This window comes from Hemicordylus capensis, chromosome 5 (assembly GCF_027244095.1).
Source record: "Hemicordylus capensis ecotype Gifberg chromosome 5, rHemCap1.1.pri, whole genome shotgun sequence".
Taxonomy (NCBI): Eukaryota; Metazoa; Chordata; class Lepidosauria; order Squamata; family Cordylidae; genus Hemicordylus; species Hemicordylus capensis.
In genome coordinates this window covers 255,380,118-255,400,040 of record NC_069661.1, presented here as the reverse complement: position 1 = coordinate 255,400,040, position 19,923 = coordinate 255,380,118, and the positions used below count along the sequence as shown (strand labels likewise).

Sequence of the window (19,923 nt, the reverse complement as noted above, 5' to 3'; positions counted from 1 at the left end):
CTCCAACTTAAAAGCCACTCGAAAGGGAGTAACATCCGATTCCAATAAAGTACAAGGGAGGCGAGGGTCCTTGTGCCTTTAATCCTGGGTTAGAAGCAGACACATTTCAGCAGGTGTCACTTGTCACTCAGGTGATAAACGTGACACCAGCTGAAGTTGCCTCTTTAGACAGTAATTAAAGGCACCGGAGTTCGTCGTCTCTCCCTCCCGCTCCAGCCTCCCACCATGTGTTTACTGCATTTACTTGCAACCGGAGTGTTCGCATGTTTATGTAGAAGGCCCTCTGCACTGAATGGGGCTTCCTCCCAAGTAAGTGCAGAGGATGGCAGTCATACCGCCCGATCCTATGCATGCTTACTCGGGAGGAGTCAGTTCCACGGAGCGGGGCGAGACTCGACTCAAGAGTGAGCGTAGGTTGCGGCTGTGCAGGCTGCTGAGTCGCTATTTGCTGAGAAGCAAGTCCCACTGCGGGGCTTTAGTCCAAGCCAGAGTGCGCAGGATCGCACCTCTGCAACCCGTTCCCTCAACAAGTCAGCTGCTGTGCTCAAAAGCGAGCCCCCCTGGCTTCAGTGATCCGCACGGGGGGCTGGCAGAGGGCTGCTGCTTCTGTGGCAGGAAGCGCCCCGCCACGCAGTGGGGCTCCCCTCCCAGGCAACTCGCCTCGCTAGGATCGGGCGGGCTGTTGGTGCCTGCTGCCGCGGACAAACGCCTTAGTTTGAGCACATGCATTGACTTGGACGCCGCCGTCCCCCAGAGCGGGCTGCTGTTCGGCAACGGAGGACTTGGCGAAGGCTCTGCCCTTGGGCTGGGGTCTTTCCGGGGGGGCGGGGCGGGGATCACGATTTGGGGCCAGCTGCTTGCTCCAGGCTGCCCCAGGCGCCCCCTGCCCGACACACCCGCGCGGAGGCGAGGCCTGCTGCTGCCGCCGCCGCCGCGTGTACCCGGAGGGGGTGGGCGTGCTGTTTGGCCGCCGGCTGGCCAATGGCTCCCGCGTCTCGGGAGGCCACGCCCACCCGGCGGCTCCGCCCACTGCCCCTTGGACTGCATGGCGGCGGCGGCTGCTGCCCGCGCAGTGTGCAGCTTCGCCGTGACTCACCTGGCAGCCGCAGCTGCATCATGAGGGGGCAGTGGCCGCTCCCGCAGGGCTCGGTAGTGGTGTGCAGGAAGGGGCGGCCCGCCAGCGCCGCTCAGTAGCCACCTGCCTCGCTGCGCTGTTGGAGCCAGGCTTGGATTTAAGAGCAGCAGGACGCCACGCGAGGAAGCCTCGTCGGGCTAGCCGAGGGGCGATGGTGGCCCACGATGACGCCGGGGGGCTGCTCCCCATTAAGCGGACTATTCGGGTGATCGATGCGCAGAACCAGTCCTTCCGGGAGCAGGAGGTAAGGGAGAGCGAAAGCTGTTGTCTGTAGACCGAGTTGTAAGAATGGCAAAAAGCCTGCTCAGTGCCACCGCCTGGCGCTCTGTGTCTTGTAAATGTGACTTTGACATCCCAGGCTAGGCATGGCTGAGCAGTCCTTTCAGGAAAAGCTGCGAGTGTAGCCTGCCTCGACGGAGGAAACCGCAGGCAGGTCTGGAGGCTTTAATACTGTGCCAAGTTTGTGTCTGATGCCCTTCCTGGGAAAGGATGCTGGTTTTAAACTCCCCGGGTTCCCTAGTTGGTCTAGACTTTTTCTTTTGTAGTCAAGGCTGTTGAAGCAGCTATTGTTTAGCCTCCCAATACATGCAACACTTGCTCCCTTTACAAGGGTGTACTATAGATTGGCGAGAAGAAAGGTGGGCTTAAGAGGTAGTGAGCTGTTTCTTTCTCTGGCATATTTTATGAACTTCTGACAGTATGAAAAAGTTCCAGTGACTGAGTGAGCAGATCGTCCCTGCCCCAGCCCCTACACACACATTTTTCATTTAAAGAACCTGGAGGTGTTGACCTTAGTCAATGAGATTTGACATGCCAGTTCTTCCTCTATGAATCTAATATGGCTTGTTCCTCTCCTGTGCTCTCCCTCTAGGCCTTTGTTAGGTCAGGGTAATTTTAGGAAAAAACATCTTTTTGCTGCATAAAGGTTACCCCCAAAAGTTGACTGGTTATAAATACTCCTAGGTAATAAATGTAAGAGGGGCATGATCCCATAATGCCTTCTCGTGGGTAGATTATGTGATGCATTTTCATGGGATTGGGCTCTGAGTGTGCGGGGCAGAGGGTTTGTTCACATCCATGACTTTCCCCATACTATTAAGTAAATTTAAGTAAATTTGGTCTTGTTGCATTCTTGTGTGATTGTCAAGTGTGCATGATATGACATATGATGAGAGAACATTAATTTGCAGAAATGCATGGCCTCAAGGTATCTTCTTGTATGATTGACCGCAAGAGTCACAAGAACTGAAAGTCAAATCTTCCATAAGTAGTGGTTTATGACATAAGACATCCTGTTCGGAAGTACTCTGTGTTGGTTTCTTTATGATTCAGTAGTTCTGCTTTAATAAGATGTAAGTTCAAGTGCTCTGGCATGATGCACACAAGGATTTCTGAAAGCTGAGGAGGTGAAATAAGCCAGAGGAAAGCAAACTTGCAGATATTTCTCAGTAAGCTTCTCTTATGTTGTTCTTGGATGTTGTTCTGTGTACTGGAGGCTTAAGGATTGTTAGATGGACTTTATGCTATTAGTCAATCGAAATGTTCAGCTGACTTCGCATTGACAGTCCAGACTGGTTGTGGGTCTTGAACCGACTCTCTAGTGCTTCTAGAGGATTAGGCAAGTTAGAGGTTACTTACTCTTTGTGTATCTCTTGCCTATCGGTGTTTTCTGCCACCTGGTATACTGCCCCTTAATTTGAAATGTTGCCATCACTTTCTCAAAGTGGCTGCATTGGTGGCTGACTTTGCTGAACAAATAGGCCACTAGAAATGAGCAGACACTCTGCTGTGGATAGCATTTGGACTTGGCTCCAAAGTAGTTGCCTTTTCTGAGGACTGGGGATTAAATCAGATACTTTGTCCAGGCATCAGTATTTTGGTAGCATTTTAATGGCTTGTTCAGATGTTATTTTCGTGATAGGGAAGGAGCTCTTGCTTCCAGGGAGAGCTTCTAGTATCTCTGCGTTTACATGATGGGCACCTTGAATCCAAGCTCTCTACAGCAGGATTCTCAAACTTGAGTCTCCAGATGTTGTTGGATTACAACCAGGGTGGATTTGATTTAAATCAAACTGATTTAAATCACGATTTAAATCACTAGCAGGGTGGATAAAAATCAATGATTTTTTTAAAAAAATAAAAAAAATCTGATTTAAATAAAAAAATCTGATTTTTTTGATTTTTTTAAAAAAATCATTGATTTTTATCCACCCTGCTAGTGATTTAAATCGTGATTTAAATCAGTTTGATTTAAATCAAATCCACCCTGATTACAACTCCAGTGGCCATTGTGGCTGGGGATGATGGCAGTTGTAGTCCAACAACATCTGGGGACTGAGGTTTACCCCTGCCTTGCAGCCCTTTGGGAGCTGATTTATGTATGGGTGTGGCAAAATGGTAACCTCCTGTCTTCAATAATATGACCAACATGGGTAGGTTGTTAGATACCACACAGTATAAATCTAGCCATTCTGAAGCTTATTGTGGGATCAAGTTTTGGTCTACTTAGAAGTTAACTTCCAAACACTTTATCGCAAGTGGCAACTTCTTGTCCGAGCTGACTGTTACAAAAGTTGTGACCCTGAGCTCTTCTGCTGTTACTGCACTTGATATAAATCACATTACTTTGTATTGTGGCTCTTAAGGCCAGGTTACCCAGGTGTTCTCAGCCTTTGTACCTGCTTGCTTAGGGAGCTACTCCAGGTTTAGTTCAAAGGCCCCTTCTGAACATATCTGATTTGTTCTGTGAAGCAAAAGGCACCTCTGGAGCAGGGAGGAAAAAAACTTCAGAATTCTTGTTCTCCTCTGTTAGTTCCTCACTGGAGTGTGAAAGTTATTTTTCATCTTGGAGCAGGCAAGGATTTCAGATAGCTCTTCGAAATACACAAAGCTGAAAAACCAGTTCAAATGAAAACAGGCGTGCTGTTAAAACCAAAAGCTCGTCTGCTCCCTCCTAGCAGGTATGATTCATAAATTGCCCAAAAGGGTTTCTGCCAGAGGAATCTAAAAATACCCCTTGAACTATCTCACTGTAAGAGTGGTGGGGTCAAAACATATGCAGCCTAGTGGTAGCAAAAGTCATGCTTCTAAATACCTATTGAGTTAGGAAAAAGTTGATGCTGACGTTTATGTTATTGTGGATGGAGATGGGTCACGAGAAGAGGAGCCATCTGGGTGAGGTCCTCTCCCTGGAAGGGAGTGTGTCTGTCCCTCCGGTCCTAAAGACACTGTAGGTAACTCCTAATATTTGGACAAGATCTGTAATCAGCATCAGAATGAGTCGTATATTTTGAAGAACAAGCATGATTTGCGGGGCAGGGGGACCCTCTATATAAAGAACAAGCATGATTTGAAGAAAAGGTCTACACTTGTAAGAGATAATTGCCACACTGAATAACCCTTTCCATACCGCCACATATTTTTTCGGTTTCTGCCAGAGCAGGAACACCCAAGTATCTAGAAAACAATAGCAGGCAATCCAGATTATATAAAAGGAGCTGCTCATTCCTTTTCTAGAGCTAAGGAAAGCTTCCCCCATCCACCTCCAAGTGAAGAAAAGGAAGTACCCCCACCCCCACCCGCTCGAAAGCAAAACTCTTTGGCCAGTTCTGTTGCTCTGTAGCGTCTGCCTATTTAGGTATGAATCTGCCTAGCTGTGTTGTGTCAAGTGGCAGCATTGCCAAGACCCATTCAGCTTGGGAAGTGTCTTGTGCTACCTGCCCCGAATGGGAAAGGAATGCTTCCTGCCAGCCCTGGCAGTGCATGTGCATGCGTCACATTAGCAGTGCACATCTGTACAAGCATTTGTGTGTGCCTGCCGGTGTGTATGTGGTGCACACCAGGAAGCAAAAAACAAACAAACTTTGACATTCTTGTTCTTCTCTGTTAGCTCCTCACTGGAGTGTGAATGTGAAAGTTATTTTCCACACTCTGAACACAGGCCCTCACAGGCTGTGTAGTAGCCTCCCCACCAAACTGCTGCTTGCTCTGTTCCTTTCCTGTCTGATTTTACAACACTGAATTGGACACATGCCCGTGTCCTGACGGCATGGCTCTCCCAGTCATCTCTTGTTGCAGTGCAGCTGTGCTCTTGATCTCGGGGCCTCAAGAGCTGCTCTGTGGGCAGGGGTGCTCAGACATGGGCCCCTGGATGTTGTTGGACTACAGTGCCTTGGCCACTGTGCCTGGGGATGCTGGCTTAGCGGCCTCCTCTGAAAAACACATTGTTCCACTTTGTGTTCTTGGGCTTTCTTGCATTTTTAAAGCTTATATTCTGCCATTCAGCCTGTATCCAGTTCAGAAACAACCACTGAAACATTCAGCTCTGAGCAAATGGCTCTAGATTGTGTGTTGCATGCACGTCCTCTTCACAGAAGGTGCAGATTTTTATCTGTAAAACCCATCTGTGGTATTCATATAAACCTTTAAAAAAATTGCAGAAGCCTTTAGCCCTATTCAGATATTATGTTGAACACTCATACAAAGAGTGGACAGTGTGCAGAGGTACAATCATCCACATATTATGTTGAACACAGGTGCGGCAGTACACTTCCTATCTGTACCACGCATTTAAAAGGCCTGTACCCTGGTTCACTTTTGAAATGAATGCTGATACAGTCGTACATAGAAAGCTGCCATATACTGAGTCAGACCATTGGTCTATCTAGCTCAGTATTGACTTCACAGACTGGCAGTGGCTTCTCCAAGGTTGCAGACTGGAATCTCTCTCAGCTGTATCTTGGAGATGCCAAGGAGGGAACTTGAAACCTTCTGCTCTTCCCAGAGTGGCTCCATCCCCTGAGGGGAATATCTCCCCAGTGCTCACTCAACTAGTCTCCCATTCATATGCAACCAGGATGGACCCTGCTCAGCTAAGGGGACAAGTCATGCTTGCTACCACAATACCAGCTCTTCTCTCCATCTGAATAGGACTTTTGTCTTTGTAAAATCTGATCATATAGGTCTCTGTTGCCCTCCTTGTACAGGCGGGGCGACTAAGAGGAAGTGACTTGCCCAAGGTCACCCAGTGTGGCAGAGGTGGGATACAAACCCAGCCCTCCCAGAACCAACTATAGCCTTTTTGTTCACTGGGCCAGGCTGGCTTTCAGAGTGGGAGGATCCAACCTTTAGGCTCTAGCTGAAAGCCTGTATTTTCAGTGGCTTAAATCCACTGGCAAGTCACTGATCTCAGCCTCCGTTCCACATCTTTAAACAGTAGCAATCTTCCTTGTGGCATTATTGTGTGAATAAATGAAACAAAAAACATGGTTAACTGTCCTGAATCTTGGGCAATGCAGCTGGAATAATAATAATGATTGAGTGGCAAGCTTTTGGTGGTCTGGTGTGACGCTGCACCATGAGAGGACTCTGAGAGTGCTTGCTGATGTGTGTTGGTTCCCTCATTCACCGTTGAAGATGAGACCACACTCTGTCACCCCTCCAGTTTTGTGGAATTCCTGACATCATGGCTCAACGTTTCTTGGTATCTTAATGGGACAGTAAAGCATTGTTGCTCTTGGGGGCTCTTCCCAGGGACTCCAGCAGAGCTATTTTTGAATCGCACTCCTGGATATGACAGCAAAATCTTACCAGTCCTGGCTTTTTCCATTTTTGGTCCTCTTCCTCTTTAAAAAACAAAATAAAACAGTTCCAACAACTGTAGTAGTTATCGATACTCCCAATGACAGCAAAGGGTGGCAGTCCTACTTCTAATATTTAAGCCCCTTGGTAATATTTTCTTGCTTTGTTGAGCTGGGCAGATCAACAAAATAATTGAGATGCTGCTGATTTCCCTTTTAAAAGATAAAAAGGGGGAAAGATCATGTCCACTCTTGCTGCACAAGCACTTACAGTACTTGGTCTGGTCCTGTTATATCAGCAAGACCATGCCCAAGGGTATGTCGTGTTGAAATGGACAGGAGAAAAGGAAACAACCCCAAGTGAGATAGGAGGGGAGTTGAATCGAAAGAGAGAGCAGGCAGCTTTCTTGAGGGAATGGAGGGGGAATCCCTGCCTTGCAATGAAAAATCACAACTCATGGGCTTGGGGAGAGTTGTACAGTGCCGTTTAAGATGCTATAGCTTGCCAGTCAGTCTTAGCAATGACGCAGCCCTTGATTGTGCAGTGTTAAGGTATTTTTAGCAGTTTATTATCTCTTTCATTTGAGTCTTTGAGCACTCCCCCCCCCCCACCAGCTCAATATAACAAACGTGCAGTTTCAATTCATTTCTGTTTGAGGGGATCCTGGAGTCTCTCTTTGTGGGAGGACACTGCATTCTTCCAACACACACACACACACACACACACACACACACACCAGTATTCTTGTAGTTTCTGGGAATTGGACACGATTTCTGTCTTATCTGTACATGGGAACACTGCAGCCAGTGTCTCCTTTTTTTTTTTTCTGGGAAAGGCACAAGAAGACAAGACAATGCCAGGAGATGCCACTGCTGCCGCCTCCTTGCCTCCTGCACATCACCTAGTAGTGGTAACAGTTCTGTAGTGGTGCATGTGGTCTAGTCTAGTCTAGTGGTAATGTGCCAGTGACTGCTTTCTTGCAAAAACTTGTCTCTGTGTGAACAAGCTCTTATCAAAAGGAATCGCCTTCTAGGGCAGAGCCTCTCTTCTCCTCTAGTTAGCTGATTTCTCCCCCCCCCCGCGCCCCCCCCCCGCACGCACGCACACACACACACTTCCCCCCGATATATTTCACTATAATGTTCAGTATAGAGTAAACTTGTTAGATACTTTAAACTGTTATGGCTGATGGATTGTATTTGGGCAGAAAAGGCGGGAGGTGGATCTCCTCATGCTCCTGAGAGAACAACTGGCTGACCAGCGCTTGTGCCCCCAAAGCAGCCTTGTTTGTCCTGCTGCAGACAGTGGACTTTATCCCTGCTGCTTGCTACCCGAGTGGCTTGTTTGTAACTTGATGATAACCAGAGTGCTTAAACAAAACATCGGCCTTGGAGAGGCCTGTGTGCTCTGAAGCGGAGTGCCTTGCTGGATCCTGCCAATGCACTGAGTAAACCAGCCCGTACAACTTGTTCTCTTTTGTTATCTCCTTGCAGGAGCCCAGCAATAAGCGTGTCCGACCTCTGGCTCGGGTCACCTCCCTGGCAAACCTGATTTCTCCTGTAAGAAATGGTGCAGTGCGGCGATTTGGGCAGACGATTCAGGTAAAAGGGGCAGATGCTGTCCATGCTCCTGTTGTACAACATTATTTTAAGAGGGTGGCTGCATTCAGATGATCCTTCAAAGTATGGCCTAAACCTGGCTTGAGGGCAAACTGTACATTTGGTTGCAACAGCAAGCTAGGAGTTTCTGCGTACTGCCACTTATAGCTTCTACTCTTTCCCCCACGTTCATGGGGGTGGGGGGGAGGAGCATGAGTCTGAGCTGTTTGAGATCCTCTATACCAGGGCCCCCAGATGTTGTTGGACTACAACTCCCATCATCCCCAGATATGGCCTTTGTGGCTGAGGATGATGGAAGTTGTAGTCCAAAAGATCTGGGGGCCCAAGGTTAAGAAACCCTGCTCTAAACAGTCGATATCTGATGGCTTCTGCAGAATTGCAAACATCAGCTTTTAAAAAAGGAACAGATTTCTAGTCCTTGTGGGAGAATGGCTTCCCAGTCTTCCTTCTCCAGTCCCTTGCCATATTCTACAAACAGATCACACATCCTTCAGCCGTGTGGGGAGAAAAGCCTGCCCATGTAAAGTGCACACAGAGACATGAGTGCAGTTACTGCCGTTGCAGGCCCTGGCTCTTGGGCTGCATTCCCTGGACACCCCAGAGTGCCTCGCTCTGCCTCTCTGCACCTCTCCTGAGTTCCTTGTCTGAATCACCCCAGTCTGCATCTCTGGACAAGCCTAGAAGTAGTCGCTGGAGGAAAGGAGAGTTCATGATTCTGAGCAAAGACTCTGGTTTCCCTTTAGGTACTTGTAGGGTGTTTGTGCAGAGCTGGCCTAGGGCGATTTCATAAGGGGGTGTCCATCAGCTGAACCCACTGAGTGTGAGTGTGTGTGTGTGTACGGGGTGGGGAGAGGTGGATGCCTGGCTTCTGCCTCTGCCAGCAGTGAAGGGCTCTGTGTGACATGCTGGAGCATGTGCTCCAGTCTGAGTTTCCCCTTCTGTTTATAATAGGAACGTGACATCAGAAAAGCCTGTCGTGTAAGAGACACCGAGCCCCAACTGTGCAAATACTGCCAGGGCTCTCTCTGGATGCAAAGTCTGTTGCAGGCCACAAAAGAACAGAGCTCACGGGGCCTGTTAATGTCACCAGAGTTGGGAGGTAGAATTACACTACTTATGTGGTTGAAACCGGATTCGCAGTCAGCTTTTTAAAGAAACTAACTCGGCAGCACTTCAGACTGAATAGTGTGAGGAAGGAGAGCTTGAGGTTCAAGGGGGCCCCTGTGGATGAGATCTCTTCAGGACTCCATGCTGCTGATTAACTTCTTGCCCCGCAAGGGAGGAGGTGTTGAAGAGGACAAAGTGTGTCCACACCACTTGTAACACACACACACACACACACACACACACACACACACACACAGACCCATGTATTATGACCTGCCAGGTGTCCAGCTCTGTGTGCCACATCCTAGGCAGGCAAAGCAAGCAGGTTCTTGCACTCTGGTGGTCTGTGCTTGTGGTGAGGGGTCACAAATGGTGCAGGTCTGACTGAAGGACTGTTTGATGCAGTGTGGTTTCCTTGGACCCAAAGCATGCCGTGCTGCCGGTCCATGTGTGTATGCACATGCCCACCCAGACTCTGCCCCTCTGCTCACTCGGCTGTGCTGAAGCCCTGGTTAACATGAAATGCACTTTGGCCTTTTCCCCCGACTGCCTTCTATGAAAGCGCCATCAGGTTGCGAATGCTCACAGCTGCAAACAAACTGTGTGTGTTGTGTCTGTCCTGCAGTCCTTCTCCCTCCGGGGTGACAGCAAGTCTCCAGGTAGTGCCCAGAAGCCGTGCAGCCGCTCTGCAGCCCCAACACCTCCCAAAAGAAGAAACAGTGTGCTGTGGTCTGAGACTCTGGATGTCAACATGAAAGAGACGCTGAGCATGAAGGAGATCAAGCGCCAAGAGGTAGGCTGCCAGTTGAGCAATCCCAACAGCAACAGCCCAGGGCGGTTGCTGGCAGACAGAGTTGCTTGTGCTCACGACCAAATATGGATTTCTGAGAATCTTGCCTTTTAATTGAGAGAAGAACATTTGCAGTATCTTTCTAGCTTTCGTGGCTTGATGTGTACTTCTGAAGATAAGTAGGGAGGAGATTCCCATGTTCAGGACTTGGAGGTGATCTAATCTAACCCCCTGCTCAGTGCAGGAAACTGCTATGGTATGCCTGACAGGTGGCCACCCAGCCTCTGTTTGAAAACCTCCAGCGAAAGATAGCCCACCACTGCACGAGGCAGGCTCTTCTACTCTTGAACAGCCCTTACAGTTAGGGGTTTTTTTTTACAAGAAGTCTAGCCTAAATCTACTTCCCTGCAATTTCAACCCAGTGTACTATACAGTAGTTGTAGGCTGCCTCCTTCCAGTCGCCCTCCCAGTCCTACACTTCCCACATCTAGGCAATCTCTCCTCCTGCCATCCCCAATGTTTCTTGGTTAGAGATCCTCAGATTTGCAAAAGGCATGTCTATAACACAGCATGCAAACCGGACTGTTCACATGCACAAGCTCACAACATACTTCAAGCCAAATATAAAACTGAACTGTAAATGTATAAGCATCAAACTATGAATCATGGAGGGATTCAAGCAACAAGATCTGCACTTAGTGCCAGTGACTCGGTGGAAAACTTAAGTGAAGTGGGTCGGAGTAAGCAGAACACAAGCCCCAGTAGAAAGGGGCTCTTACTTAATGTGGCTGGATGCCCAAGCTTTTATCTTTGACAAGGAGTCTACTTTTCTCAGCAGTCGCCTGAGTCTTTTTCCTTTAGCTGCTAAGCCCAGGTGGGAATGCTGTAACTCAACAGTTAATCCTTCCTTATCCTAAATGTCTGTGTGGATATTGGTGGAGTTAAATGGACTGGCATTTTGCATAGCTGGGCTGTGGAGCAGTTTGTAAGCCATCACAAACTCAAGAGACTAGTAAATGGTCCTACAGGGATGTCTTCACTTCCTTTGGAATTTATGTATTTATTGTTAAATTTATATACCGCCTTTCATTAAAACAATCCCAAGGCGGGTGGTGAAATAAGATGGAGGCAGTTCTAATATTTTTTCCTACTCTTGCAGGCAATATATGAAATGTCCCGGGGTGAGCAGGATTTGATTGAAGACCTGAAGCTTGCCAGAAAGGTTGGTCTCTTTCCCTTGCATCACTCACACACACTGTCTTGGGGGCTGCAAGCATCTTGAGTGTTAAATGCTCTTCTAAAAAAGTGCTAGACTAGTTATATTGGATTGGGCCACTGATGTGCTGGAGAGAGTGAGTTCTGCTTACGATTCCATTAAAAGCTCTCGTTACCTGAAAACACATGCCTTGCTGGAGTAGCTATCGACCGCAATGGAGCTATTGCTCGTACAAGTCTGGTTAATTTTATGGAGAGCTGCCATGACAGTTTCGAGATGGGTCAGCATTTCTGATGATCATAATCCTGTTGGATCTGAGACTCTGTGCAACAGACCCATCCTTCTCTCCCAGTCTGAAAGCAAGTGCAGGGCATTGTCTCAGCACAGGACATCAGTAGCATCATGCCTTGTTTCTTCCAAGGACACTATTCATGTCAAGAAAATCCAGGACACTTTGGAACTTTCTCCATGAGTTTCTTGAAGACTTTGGCATGGCAGCTATATCTGATGCAAGATTTTGACTCTACCACCATGTTCTCTTTGTACTTGACTGGTAATGTTCCACACACACCCCTTTTTTTAAAATAGGCTTACCATGACCCCATGTTGAAGCTGTCCATTATGTCTGAAGAAGAACTCACTCACATCTTTGGGGACTTGGATTCCTATATCCCTTTGCATGAAGGTAAGCCAGCTGCGTCCACCATCTTGAATCGGGGGGGATGACATTATCACAAACTACGAAGTTGAGGTGTCCCAAGGTGTCCCTACAACTGTATCTGATTGCAAAGTTGGTAGGGGGTGACACACACAGGGACACACGGAATGCCGGGTGATTTCATAAGCCTACTCGAAAGTAGGCTAACAGACTGATCTGTCAGTGTACATCACAAGATCAATAAATAGCCTGATAAAAATTCCATTTAAAATCCACTGAGCCACTTAAAATGGTACAGAACAGCTTGGAGGAAAACCCTTCTGAAAGAGTTGGGCTTTTACTTGGCAATGGAGGATAATCAGTAAGAGCACCTGATGCAATCCGCTGGAGATGAGCACTGCATAACATGAGTGCCACTGCAGAGAAGGCCCAGCCCTTTCTCCTAGGAGTCTTCCTCTTTGCGGGTGTGGAGCAGGGTCTCCTCTGCAGATCTAAGGGAGACACACATGAGCACAGGTTCTCTAAGGGATATGTTCTTTTAAGACTCTGAATTGTGGATTTCTTGATTCATACCTCTAAGAGCAGGTTCCTGATGCCATTACCCATTTACTTTTAATTTCCAGACTTCCTGGCAAGACTGGGAGAAGCAACGAGACCAGATGGAACAGTGGAGCAAATCGGACCTATTCTTGTGAAATGGGTGAGTGACCCCTGGCTGTTTCCCAGCCCCAACTTCTGGGAGATCAGCTTTGTGAGATCTAAAATCAAACAGCTGTAAATTGCACCGGGTTTAAATTTGTAGAGTATCTTCTGGACTAAAGCACTTGCATTTCTATTTGGTTACTTGTCACTTTGTAGTTAAATTATATTTTATAGACTGGAGGCAGGGGAAACAGTGTGTGGTGGTGATAAGCTGCTTTGGAGTTCACATGTCCTCTCTTGAAGATGGGTGCAATTTATAATGCACAGTATGCATTTTTGCACAGCTTCAGATACAAGGTCGCACTGGCGTCTCTTAAACAAGCCAGCCGTGAGCGTCAGAGGAACTGAGTGCAACATGTGCCTCTTCCTTTTTTCTCCTGTGCTGTTTCAGCAAAGTGGGAGCTGCATGATTGAAATTCCTCAGATTTCTATGTAATACTCTGAACCTCCCTGTTAAGGAAAAAGCAAGCTCCCTGACTCATTCCAGAGGGTCAGCACTTAACTGCAATCTTGTGTCGTCATCTTTCTAGCTACCAGGGCTGAATGCGTACAAGGCCTACTGCAGCAACCAGCTGGCAGCCAAAGCACTTCTGGATCAGAAGAAACAAGACCGTAGAGTCGAGGACTTCCTCCAGCGTTGCCTGGAATCTCCCTTCAGCCGCAAGCTAGACCTCTGGAGCTTTCTGGATATCCCTCGGAGTCGTCTGGTCAAGTACCCTCTGCTCTTGAAGGAAATCCTTAGGCATACGCCCAATGATCACCCTGATGTTCAGATTCTGGAAGAAGCAGTAAGTGGTTCTGGATTATTCATGTTGCGCTATCAGAATATCAACAAAATTCCTTAAACAGTTCCAAATGCACACACGGAACTTCTCTGTGAAGATCAGTAGCAACTCTAAACACCATTTGAGTAATAAATTGCAGCGCTACATTTGGAAACTGTCCTAGAAAATGATTACTGTGTGGCATGGTTAAAAATTGCCTTGATTCTTGAATTGGCTCTCCTGTGAGAAGGAGGGTTTTAGGTGGTGCTAAAGATGGTAGACAGCCACAGGAACATGGCAGACTAGGAGAAAGGCACAGCTGACCCCATGGGAAGTGTGCTTGCACAGTCCACATTGAAATGAACTGAAGCTGTGCAAGCGTATGGTAGTGCTCTTGTGCAGCTTCTGTTCGTAACAGTGAGGCTTGTGCAAGAGAACTTCCTGCTGTTATGCAGTGCTGTTTTGGCTTTTTCACTTCTGGCATGACCAGTCCTAGTTGATTTGAGCAATGAGACGTTTGAATGGATCCTTCTGCATGGGTGGTGGTCAGTGAAGCGATGCTGTGTTCCATGTATCTCCTTGACTATTACCTATATTAAGATTCGAGATTCCTCTCTGCCTTTGTCAAGCACCTTAGTTTAATTGGTTGACGCTTTGCTTGCAGATCTCTATAATCCAAGGGGTTCTCTCTGACATCAACTTGAAGAAAGGGGAGTCTGAATGTCAGTACTATATTGATAAACTGGAGTACCTTGATGAGAAACAGAGAGACCCAAGGATCGAAGCAAGCAAAGTACTGCTTTGTCACGGGGAGCTGAAGAACAAGAATGGTCATGTAAGTATTTTTCCTGACAGAGAGAGAATTGAGGGTAGGACTGCTGTCTGGAAGCCAAAAATTACTAAGGGGTGAGGGACTTGGGAATAGCCAGACAAAACAGTACTGGCTGGATCATAGGTCGAAATGTTCAAAAACATATTTAATTTTTGAAAAAAATGCATTTTGACCGCTAGACTGTCCAGTGGCAGTCGCTTCTCTCCCACTTTTTAAACAAAGGGTGTTTTGCCATGTCAGAATGTAATTTCTCTTTTTCTGTCCCGTACCGGGCGCCACGTTTGGGCTGGGCTTTTGGAGCTCCAATTACGAGGCACCAGACTGTGCTTCAAGAGCGAAAGCCAGTCTGGCATCTGCCCAGGTTCCAAAGGTTGGGAAACAATTCTCATAGAATTGCCATAGAAAGCACAATATGCATTTTACAGCATCGAGAAGTATTTCCTGAGTGTGTGTTGTGCTGTGATGTAAGGCATCCCTGGAGTCTTCCAAACTAGCGTTTCTGAAACTGATGATTTTCAAGTCTAATGTGACCTTCTTGGCTGGTGCTGCTCTTCAAACGTAAGATGCTGGAACGAAACGTTTCTTGGCTCTCTTCCCAGCTGTGAGCAAGAGATCTTGTCGTAGGCCAGCTTCACCTCCCTTTTGTAGTGAACATTGAGTCTTTTACTTCCCCAGTCATTGAGGCTACACAGAAATGTTGGAAATGGTAGCAGTCCGGCATCATTAGTCTCCCATGGTGTTTTGCCTGCAGGTTGCTTACCTATCAAAAACTGATATTTTATTTTCACCGCCTTTTTCAAGCGTCTGAGAGATTATTCAGATACTGCACTTTCCCAGGTTTTTCCTATTAATGATTGATATACATGGAGATCAGTGAAATGTATTGAAAGCATGGAACATGGCTGGTGTACCCCAAAATTGTGTACAGGTTTTTTTGGAATATGGAGTATGCTGCAGGAAACCAGGCAACATCAGCCATGTGATGGGTCTTTAAAATTGATCTTTAGATACAAGAATCCCTTCTAGAAGCATAGCCCCTGATGGAAAACATTTTTTTAAAAAAAGATGGTCCTATTTGATTGTACATTGCCTCAGTCGAAGCCAGAAATAGCTTTGTTCTTGATACAAGACTTGTAAGAAAGTAAGGATTAGGTTATATGAAGCTGCCTTATATGTGAGCCGCCCAGAGAACAATTTGTTATGGGGCAGCTAACACACATTATTATTATTATTATTATTATTATTATTATTATTATTATTAAAACAATCCATAGAGCCCACTGTTGTCTTTTCTGTCTGTTAGCAGCTGTCTTCCAGCCATGATGCTTCAGATCCCTTTAACTGGAGATTGAGCTAGGGAACTCAAGCACACAGTTCAAGTGCTCTGCCATGGAGGTTTGGCATCTCCTCTGATGGTCTCCTCTAATTCGATCCTGTTTTAAGAGTAACATGTTCTGAATTTCTTCTTTGGAACCAGATTAGTGTTAGTAGGTTGCAAGAAGTGGTTGTGCTATGTCCCAGGTGTGTGGTGTGACTCTAATTTAACTCTAGATCACTTTTCCTGAACTAAGGTGTTCACCAAAGCCTTTTTTTCTCCTTCAGAAACTCTATGTCTTCCTGTTCCAAGATATTTTGGTTCTAACTCGGCCTGTCACACGTAATGAGCGTCATTCCTATCAAGTGTACCGACAACCAATCCCAGTTCAGGATCTGGTGCTGGAGGACTTGCAGGATGGGGATGTGAAAATGGGAGGGTCCTTCCGAGGTGCATTTGGCAATTCTGACAAAGGTATGCAGCAAGTTGTCTCTCCTTCCTCCTGCAGTAGTGTGTGCCCTGTCCAAAAGCTGACTTGCAGTCTTAGTGTCATGAGCATTGAATGTCCTTTCCCTGCACGTTGGTGTCAGTTTGATCTTGTGAATACTTCAAGAGTGAGTCCATATCATGTCTTAGTGAGCCCAACTTTGAGTGGGTTGATCCAGAAAATGGTGAATCATGATCTGAACAGGATCAGAATGTTCCCAAGACTCTTTCAGCATACTGGGGAAAATATATTGACTTGTTGTTCAGGTTGACCCTGTTTGACCTGCATGCCTATCACCTAGGAAGCTGTTGCCCTAAATCAAGCTTTCTGCATGTCTAAGCCCATTTGTGGATTCCCAGTCTGCATCTTCACGGTCTTGAGCAAACTGCTGCTGGAAACCAAGCCACACAGGCAGCTGGAATGACATTTTATCTGGAGTTCTGATAAGCAAACCTGACACGTTTTCCCTCCTGTTTCCTTTTTCCAGCTAAAAACATCTTCAGAGTCCGTTTCAGGGACCCAGCCCCGGGCCAATCCCACACGCTCCAAGCCAACGACATCTTCCACAAGCAGCAGTGGTTCAACTGCATCCGTTCTGCCATTGCGCCGTATCAGCAGACTGTTACGCCTCCCGAGCTCAAGGAGCTGCCGGAGCTTAGCGAGGAGGTGGAAGAGAACAATTCCTCTGTCTCCAGTGCCAAAATCCAGAGGCGGCAGTCCACTCTGTCCAGCAATATTCACATGGAGCTGGAGGAGAGTGCTTCAGAGCGCAGCTCTGTGATGGACCTGAGTGAGGAGCCCAGGGCCACCAAGACCTCCAGGATTCATTCTGGGCTCAGAAGGACAAGGCTCAGTAGCAAGCGGAAAGAAACGCTGGTCTAAAAAGGAACCGGAGATCTTCCTCCACTGTTTATTTATAAATACAACTGTGTATATATTTCCTGTAATGTGAGAATGGTGGGGGTTACTCCTTCTCCTTCAGAAGAACATAAACATTGTGGTTTTTTGGTTTTTTTTAAAACTTGTTTTATGGCAGCTACTGGTTTTCAGCGAACTTTGTTGAACTGGAGTCTGATCGGGGGCGGTGGGAATCAAGGACTCTGTGACTGTGGACTTTTGGAGGCTCCCAAGTTCTTGAGATTCTCCTAGGAGAGCATTTTGCAGAATGTTTCAGTAGTTACTGCAGAATTTGGGACAATTTGTTGCTCAAGTTTTTGAGTTGTGTTCCAAAGCATTTAGAGCAGCTTCATCTTAAACGGCTATTTTTTCTCACCAAGTCAGCATTGCAAGACAATTCTTCCTTAGCTTGCAGTGAGGCCGTGTAACTCCGACTTGCACAGAAATCCCCAGGCCACCTAATCTGGAGCAGTCTGATCAAAGTCAGTGGGATTACTCCAGCACTTGCTCTAGGAGGAAGTGGTCTGAGGCCTGCAGCCCACACTTAAGAAAATGGACTCCCATGTTCAACAGGTTCCCATTTTACTGACTGGAATTCTGTACCTTTTTTTCCCCTCTTGGTTCATTGTACATTCCTTGTGTGACTTGATATTACCTGCCATGTATTTAATCTTTTTTTAAAATATTATTTTTATTTGAAGAAGTTTGAGGAGAACTTGTTTTGTATTTTGATTTCAGTGGTTTCTCAACACTGAATTGACTTATTTCTTTGAAGTATTTGGGGGTGTGTGCATGTATATTTAAAAGCCAATTCAAAACTTTAACAGGTGAAAGAAAGCCATAACGTCTTGAGCCATTGGGGAAATTAGATGAGTTTCTAGCTCCCAACTGATCCAGGTGCCTGTACCTTTAAAATAGCAGTACTTCAGGGAGGAGGAGTCAAGTAATCAGATTCTTCTCCCTCTTTTAAAAGGTACAGAAGAACCCAAATGGTCAGCGAATGGCAATCTTAATATAGTGGAAGATTTTCCATTTTTGGAAAAAAGACTGTTTTTGATGTAGCATTTGGGGCTGACCACAACAGGCTTGTGTGCTCTGAACTACTGAGTGGGAATTGCAGTGAATGCAGAAGGCCTTGGGAATGTTGTAGAAGGCTTAGGCAAAGGAAGAATTCTACTGTGGTGAGTGCAAAGGGACGAGGCTGTCTTTGAGGGCATCAAATGATGCATGCCATGGGAAGCAAAAGAAGGCACAGTGTATGTTGTGAGGAGGTTTGACAGGAGGCAGTAGTGGTTGCGTTAGTGAGAAGGTTGGAAACCGAGTAAGCTGATTTACCAGAGACTTTTTTTGGTGGGGGGGCATATCTCCAGTGAGGAGGGAAGCTTATTTTGTTGTAATGCAAAACAAAACAGCAGAAAGCAGTAGTGAACTGGTTTTGTGGCATACCTGAAGCACTACCAAAAACTGGCAGAAGAGAGGGAGAGAAGTATAGCAAATGAATTGACTTGGGTAAAAAAAAAATTGATGCAGAAGAACATCTGGCCAGAAGTGATGACAGGGATGAAGTTCTGGAAGCGAATGTAAATAGTCAACAACCAAAGCTAAGTGGTTCTCTGTAAATGTTTCTTTGTACAGTGTCACAAAGAGTACAATTAAAACTTACTGCATCTCTTCTTGTCTTGGTGCTTTAATTTGTGGGGTGAGTGAGGGTGGTTCATCGAGCACCTGGCTCCCCAACTCATGAGGCCAGCCCAAACCCTCATCTTTTAACTAATAGAAGCAAAGCATTCTTTCTCACTGGGGCCTTGCTGGCAGAGATTCTCAAAATGCAAGGTATGTGACACTGATGGCACTATATTTAATAATACTACCACATGAAATAAAAAGTTGGTGCCTCATACACATGGTAGTCCAAGGGGCCCTGCTACTTATCTTTTTAGTTGGGACACGGATTCTACTTCATGGCAGTGGGAAGCACACCAGTAGAGATCAAGCCAAAAGCCACATAGCATGGCAAGATAGGGAGTTCCATCCTCCACGATCCTTGGCCTGGGAGAGGATGGCTCTTCAGTTGCAGCCAGAAAGGCCGATATGGCTCTATAGGTCCAAGATCTCCTCCTCTGAGCTGCCATGGAGTGGAACACTAGATCAGTGGCCTTGCTGGTGAGGCCCATCCTGCTCTTGAGTTTGGCTCCTTAACTAGGACTAAGCTAGCTTCCATTACTGATGATCTTCACTGTTGGATGAATTGTGGATGTTGACACTTGGCAATGGGGATTAGGGGAGTCATGGTCCGTACTTAGGCCTGCGCTCCGTTTTTGTTGCAGCCAATGAGAAGATGCAATGAGGAAGTTGCAGCTTTTTCACAGCAATGAGAGCAACTCTGAGAAATGAGAATTCTGAAGAGTGGGACAAACTCACGGTTCCTCTTTTCTCCTAGCCTGCTTTCTACAATGCAAGCTTTGTTCTCTTGAAATATCAAGCCACCTCCTTCGTTTCTTCTTGGGTTTATTTCACAACATTCCTTGGACCATTTTGGCTTCTCTGCTTCCAGCTACAGATTTGCCCCATTTTCACCCATCTTTCCAAGGATGGCCTAAGGTCCACAATGCCCCTCCTGGACAGACCAAACCTGGGAACTGTAAATAAGCCAAAGTATAATCACTGCTTATCAACCCCACACAAGTCATACAATGGTGGAGAATACGACAGATGTTTATATATTGCTTTTCAAGAAGTTCCCAACACAGTTTACATAGATATAAATAAATAAAATAGCTCCCTGTCCCCAAGGGGCTCACAATCTAAAAAAGAAACATTA

At 46.5% G+C, this 19,923-nt stretch overlaps 1 protein-coding gene across 2 annotated transcripts in view; it reads left to right on the top strand.

Annotated features, from left to right (window-relative positions):
• The window catches only part of NET1 (neuroepithelial cell transforming 1), a 100,958-nt gene extending 82,184 nt beyond the window's left edge, over positions 1-18,774 (top strand). Inside the window, exons 1-10 of one of the 2 annotated variants that reach the window (XM_053256146.1) lie at positions 1,062-1,379; positions 8,209-8,316; positions 10,067-10,234; positions 11,391-11,453; positions 12,036-12,132; positions 12,729-12,805; positions 13,338-13,595; positions 14,236-14,406; positions 16,006-16,192; positions 16,693-18,774. In XM_053256146.1, coding sequence (XP_053112121.1) covers positions 1,287-1,379; positions 8,209-8,316; positions 10,067-10,234; positions 11,391-11,453; positions 12,036-12,132; positions 12,729-12,805; positions 13,338-13,595; positions 14,236-14,406; positions 16,006-16,192; positions 16,693-17,087 — 1,617 coding nt within the window. In that variant the 5' untranslated portion in view covers positions 1,062-1,286 and the 3' untranslated portion in view covers positions 17,088-18,774. Of the gene's footprint in view, positions 1-1,061; positions 1,380-8,208; positions 8,317-10,066; positions 10,235-11,390; positions 11,454-12,035; positions 12,133-12,728; positions 12,806-13,337; positions 13,596-14,235; positions 14,407-16,005; positions 16,193-16,692 lie in introns of those variants that run through there. The other variant, XM_053256145.1, reaches the window with a different exon arrangement.
• The last annotated feature ends 1,149 nt before the right edge of the window (positions 18,775-19,923 follow it).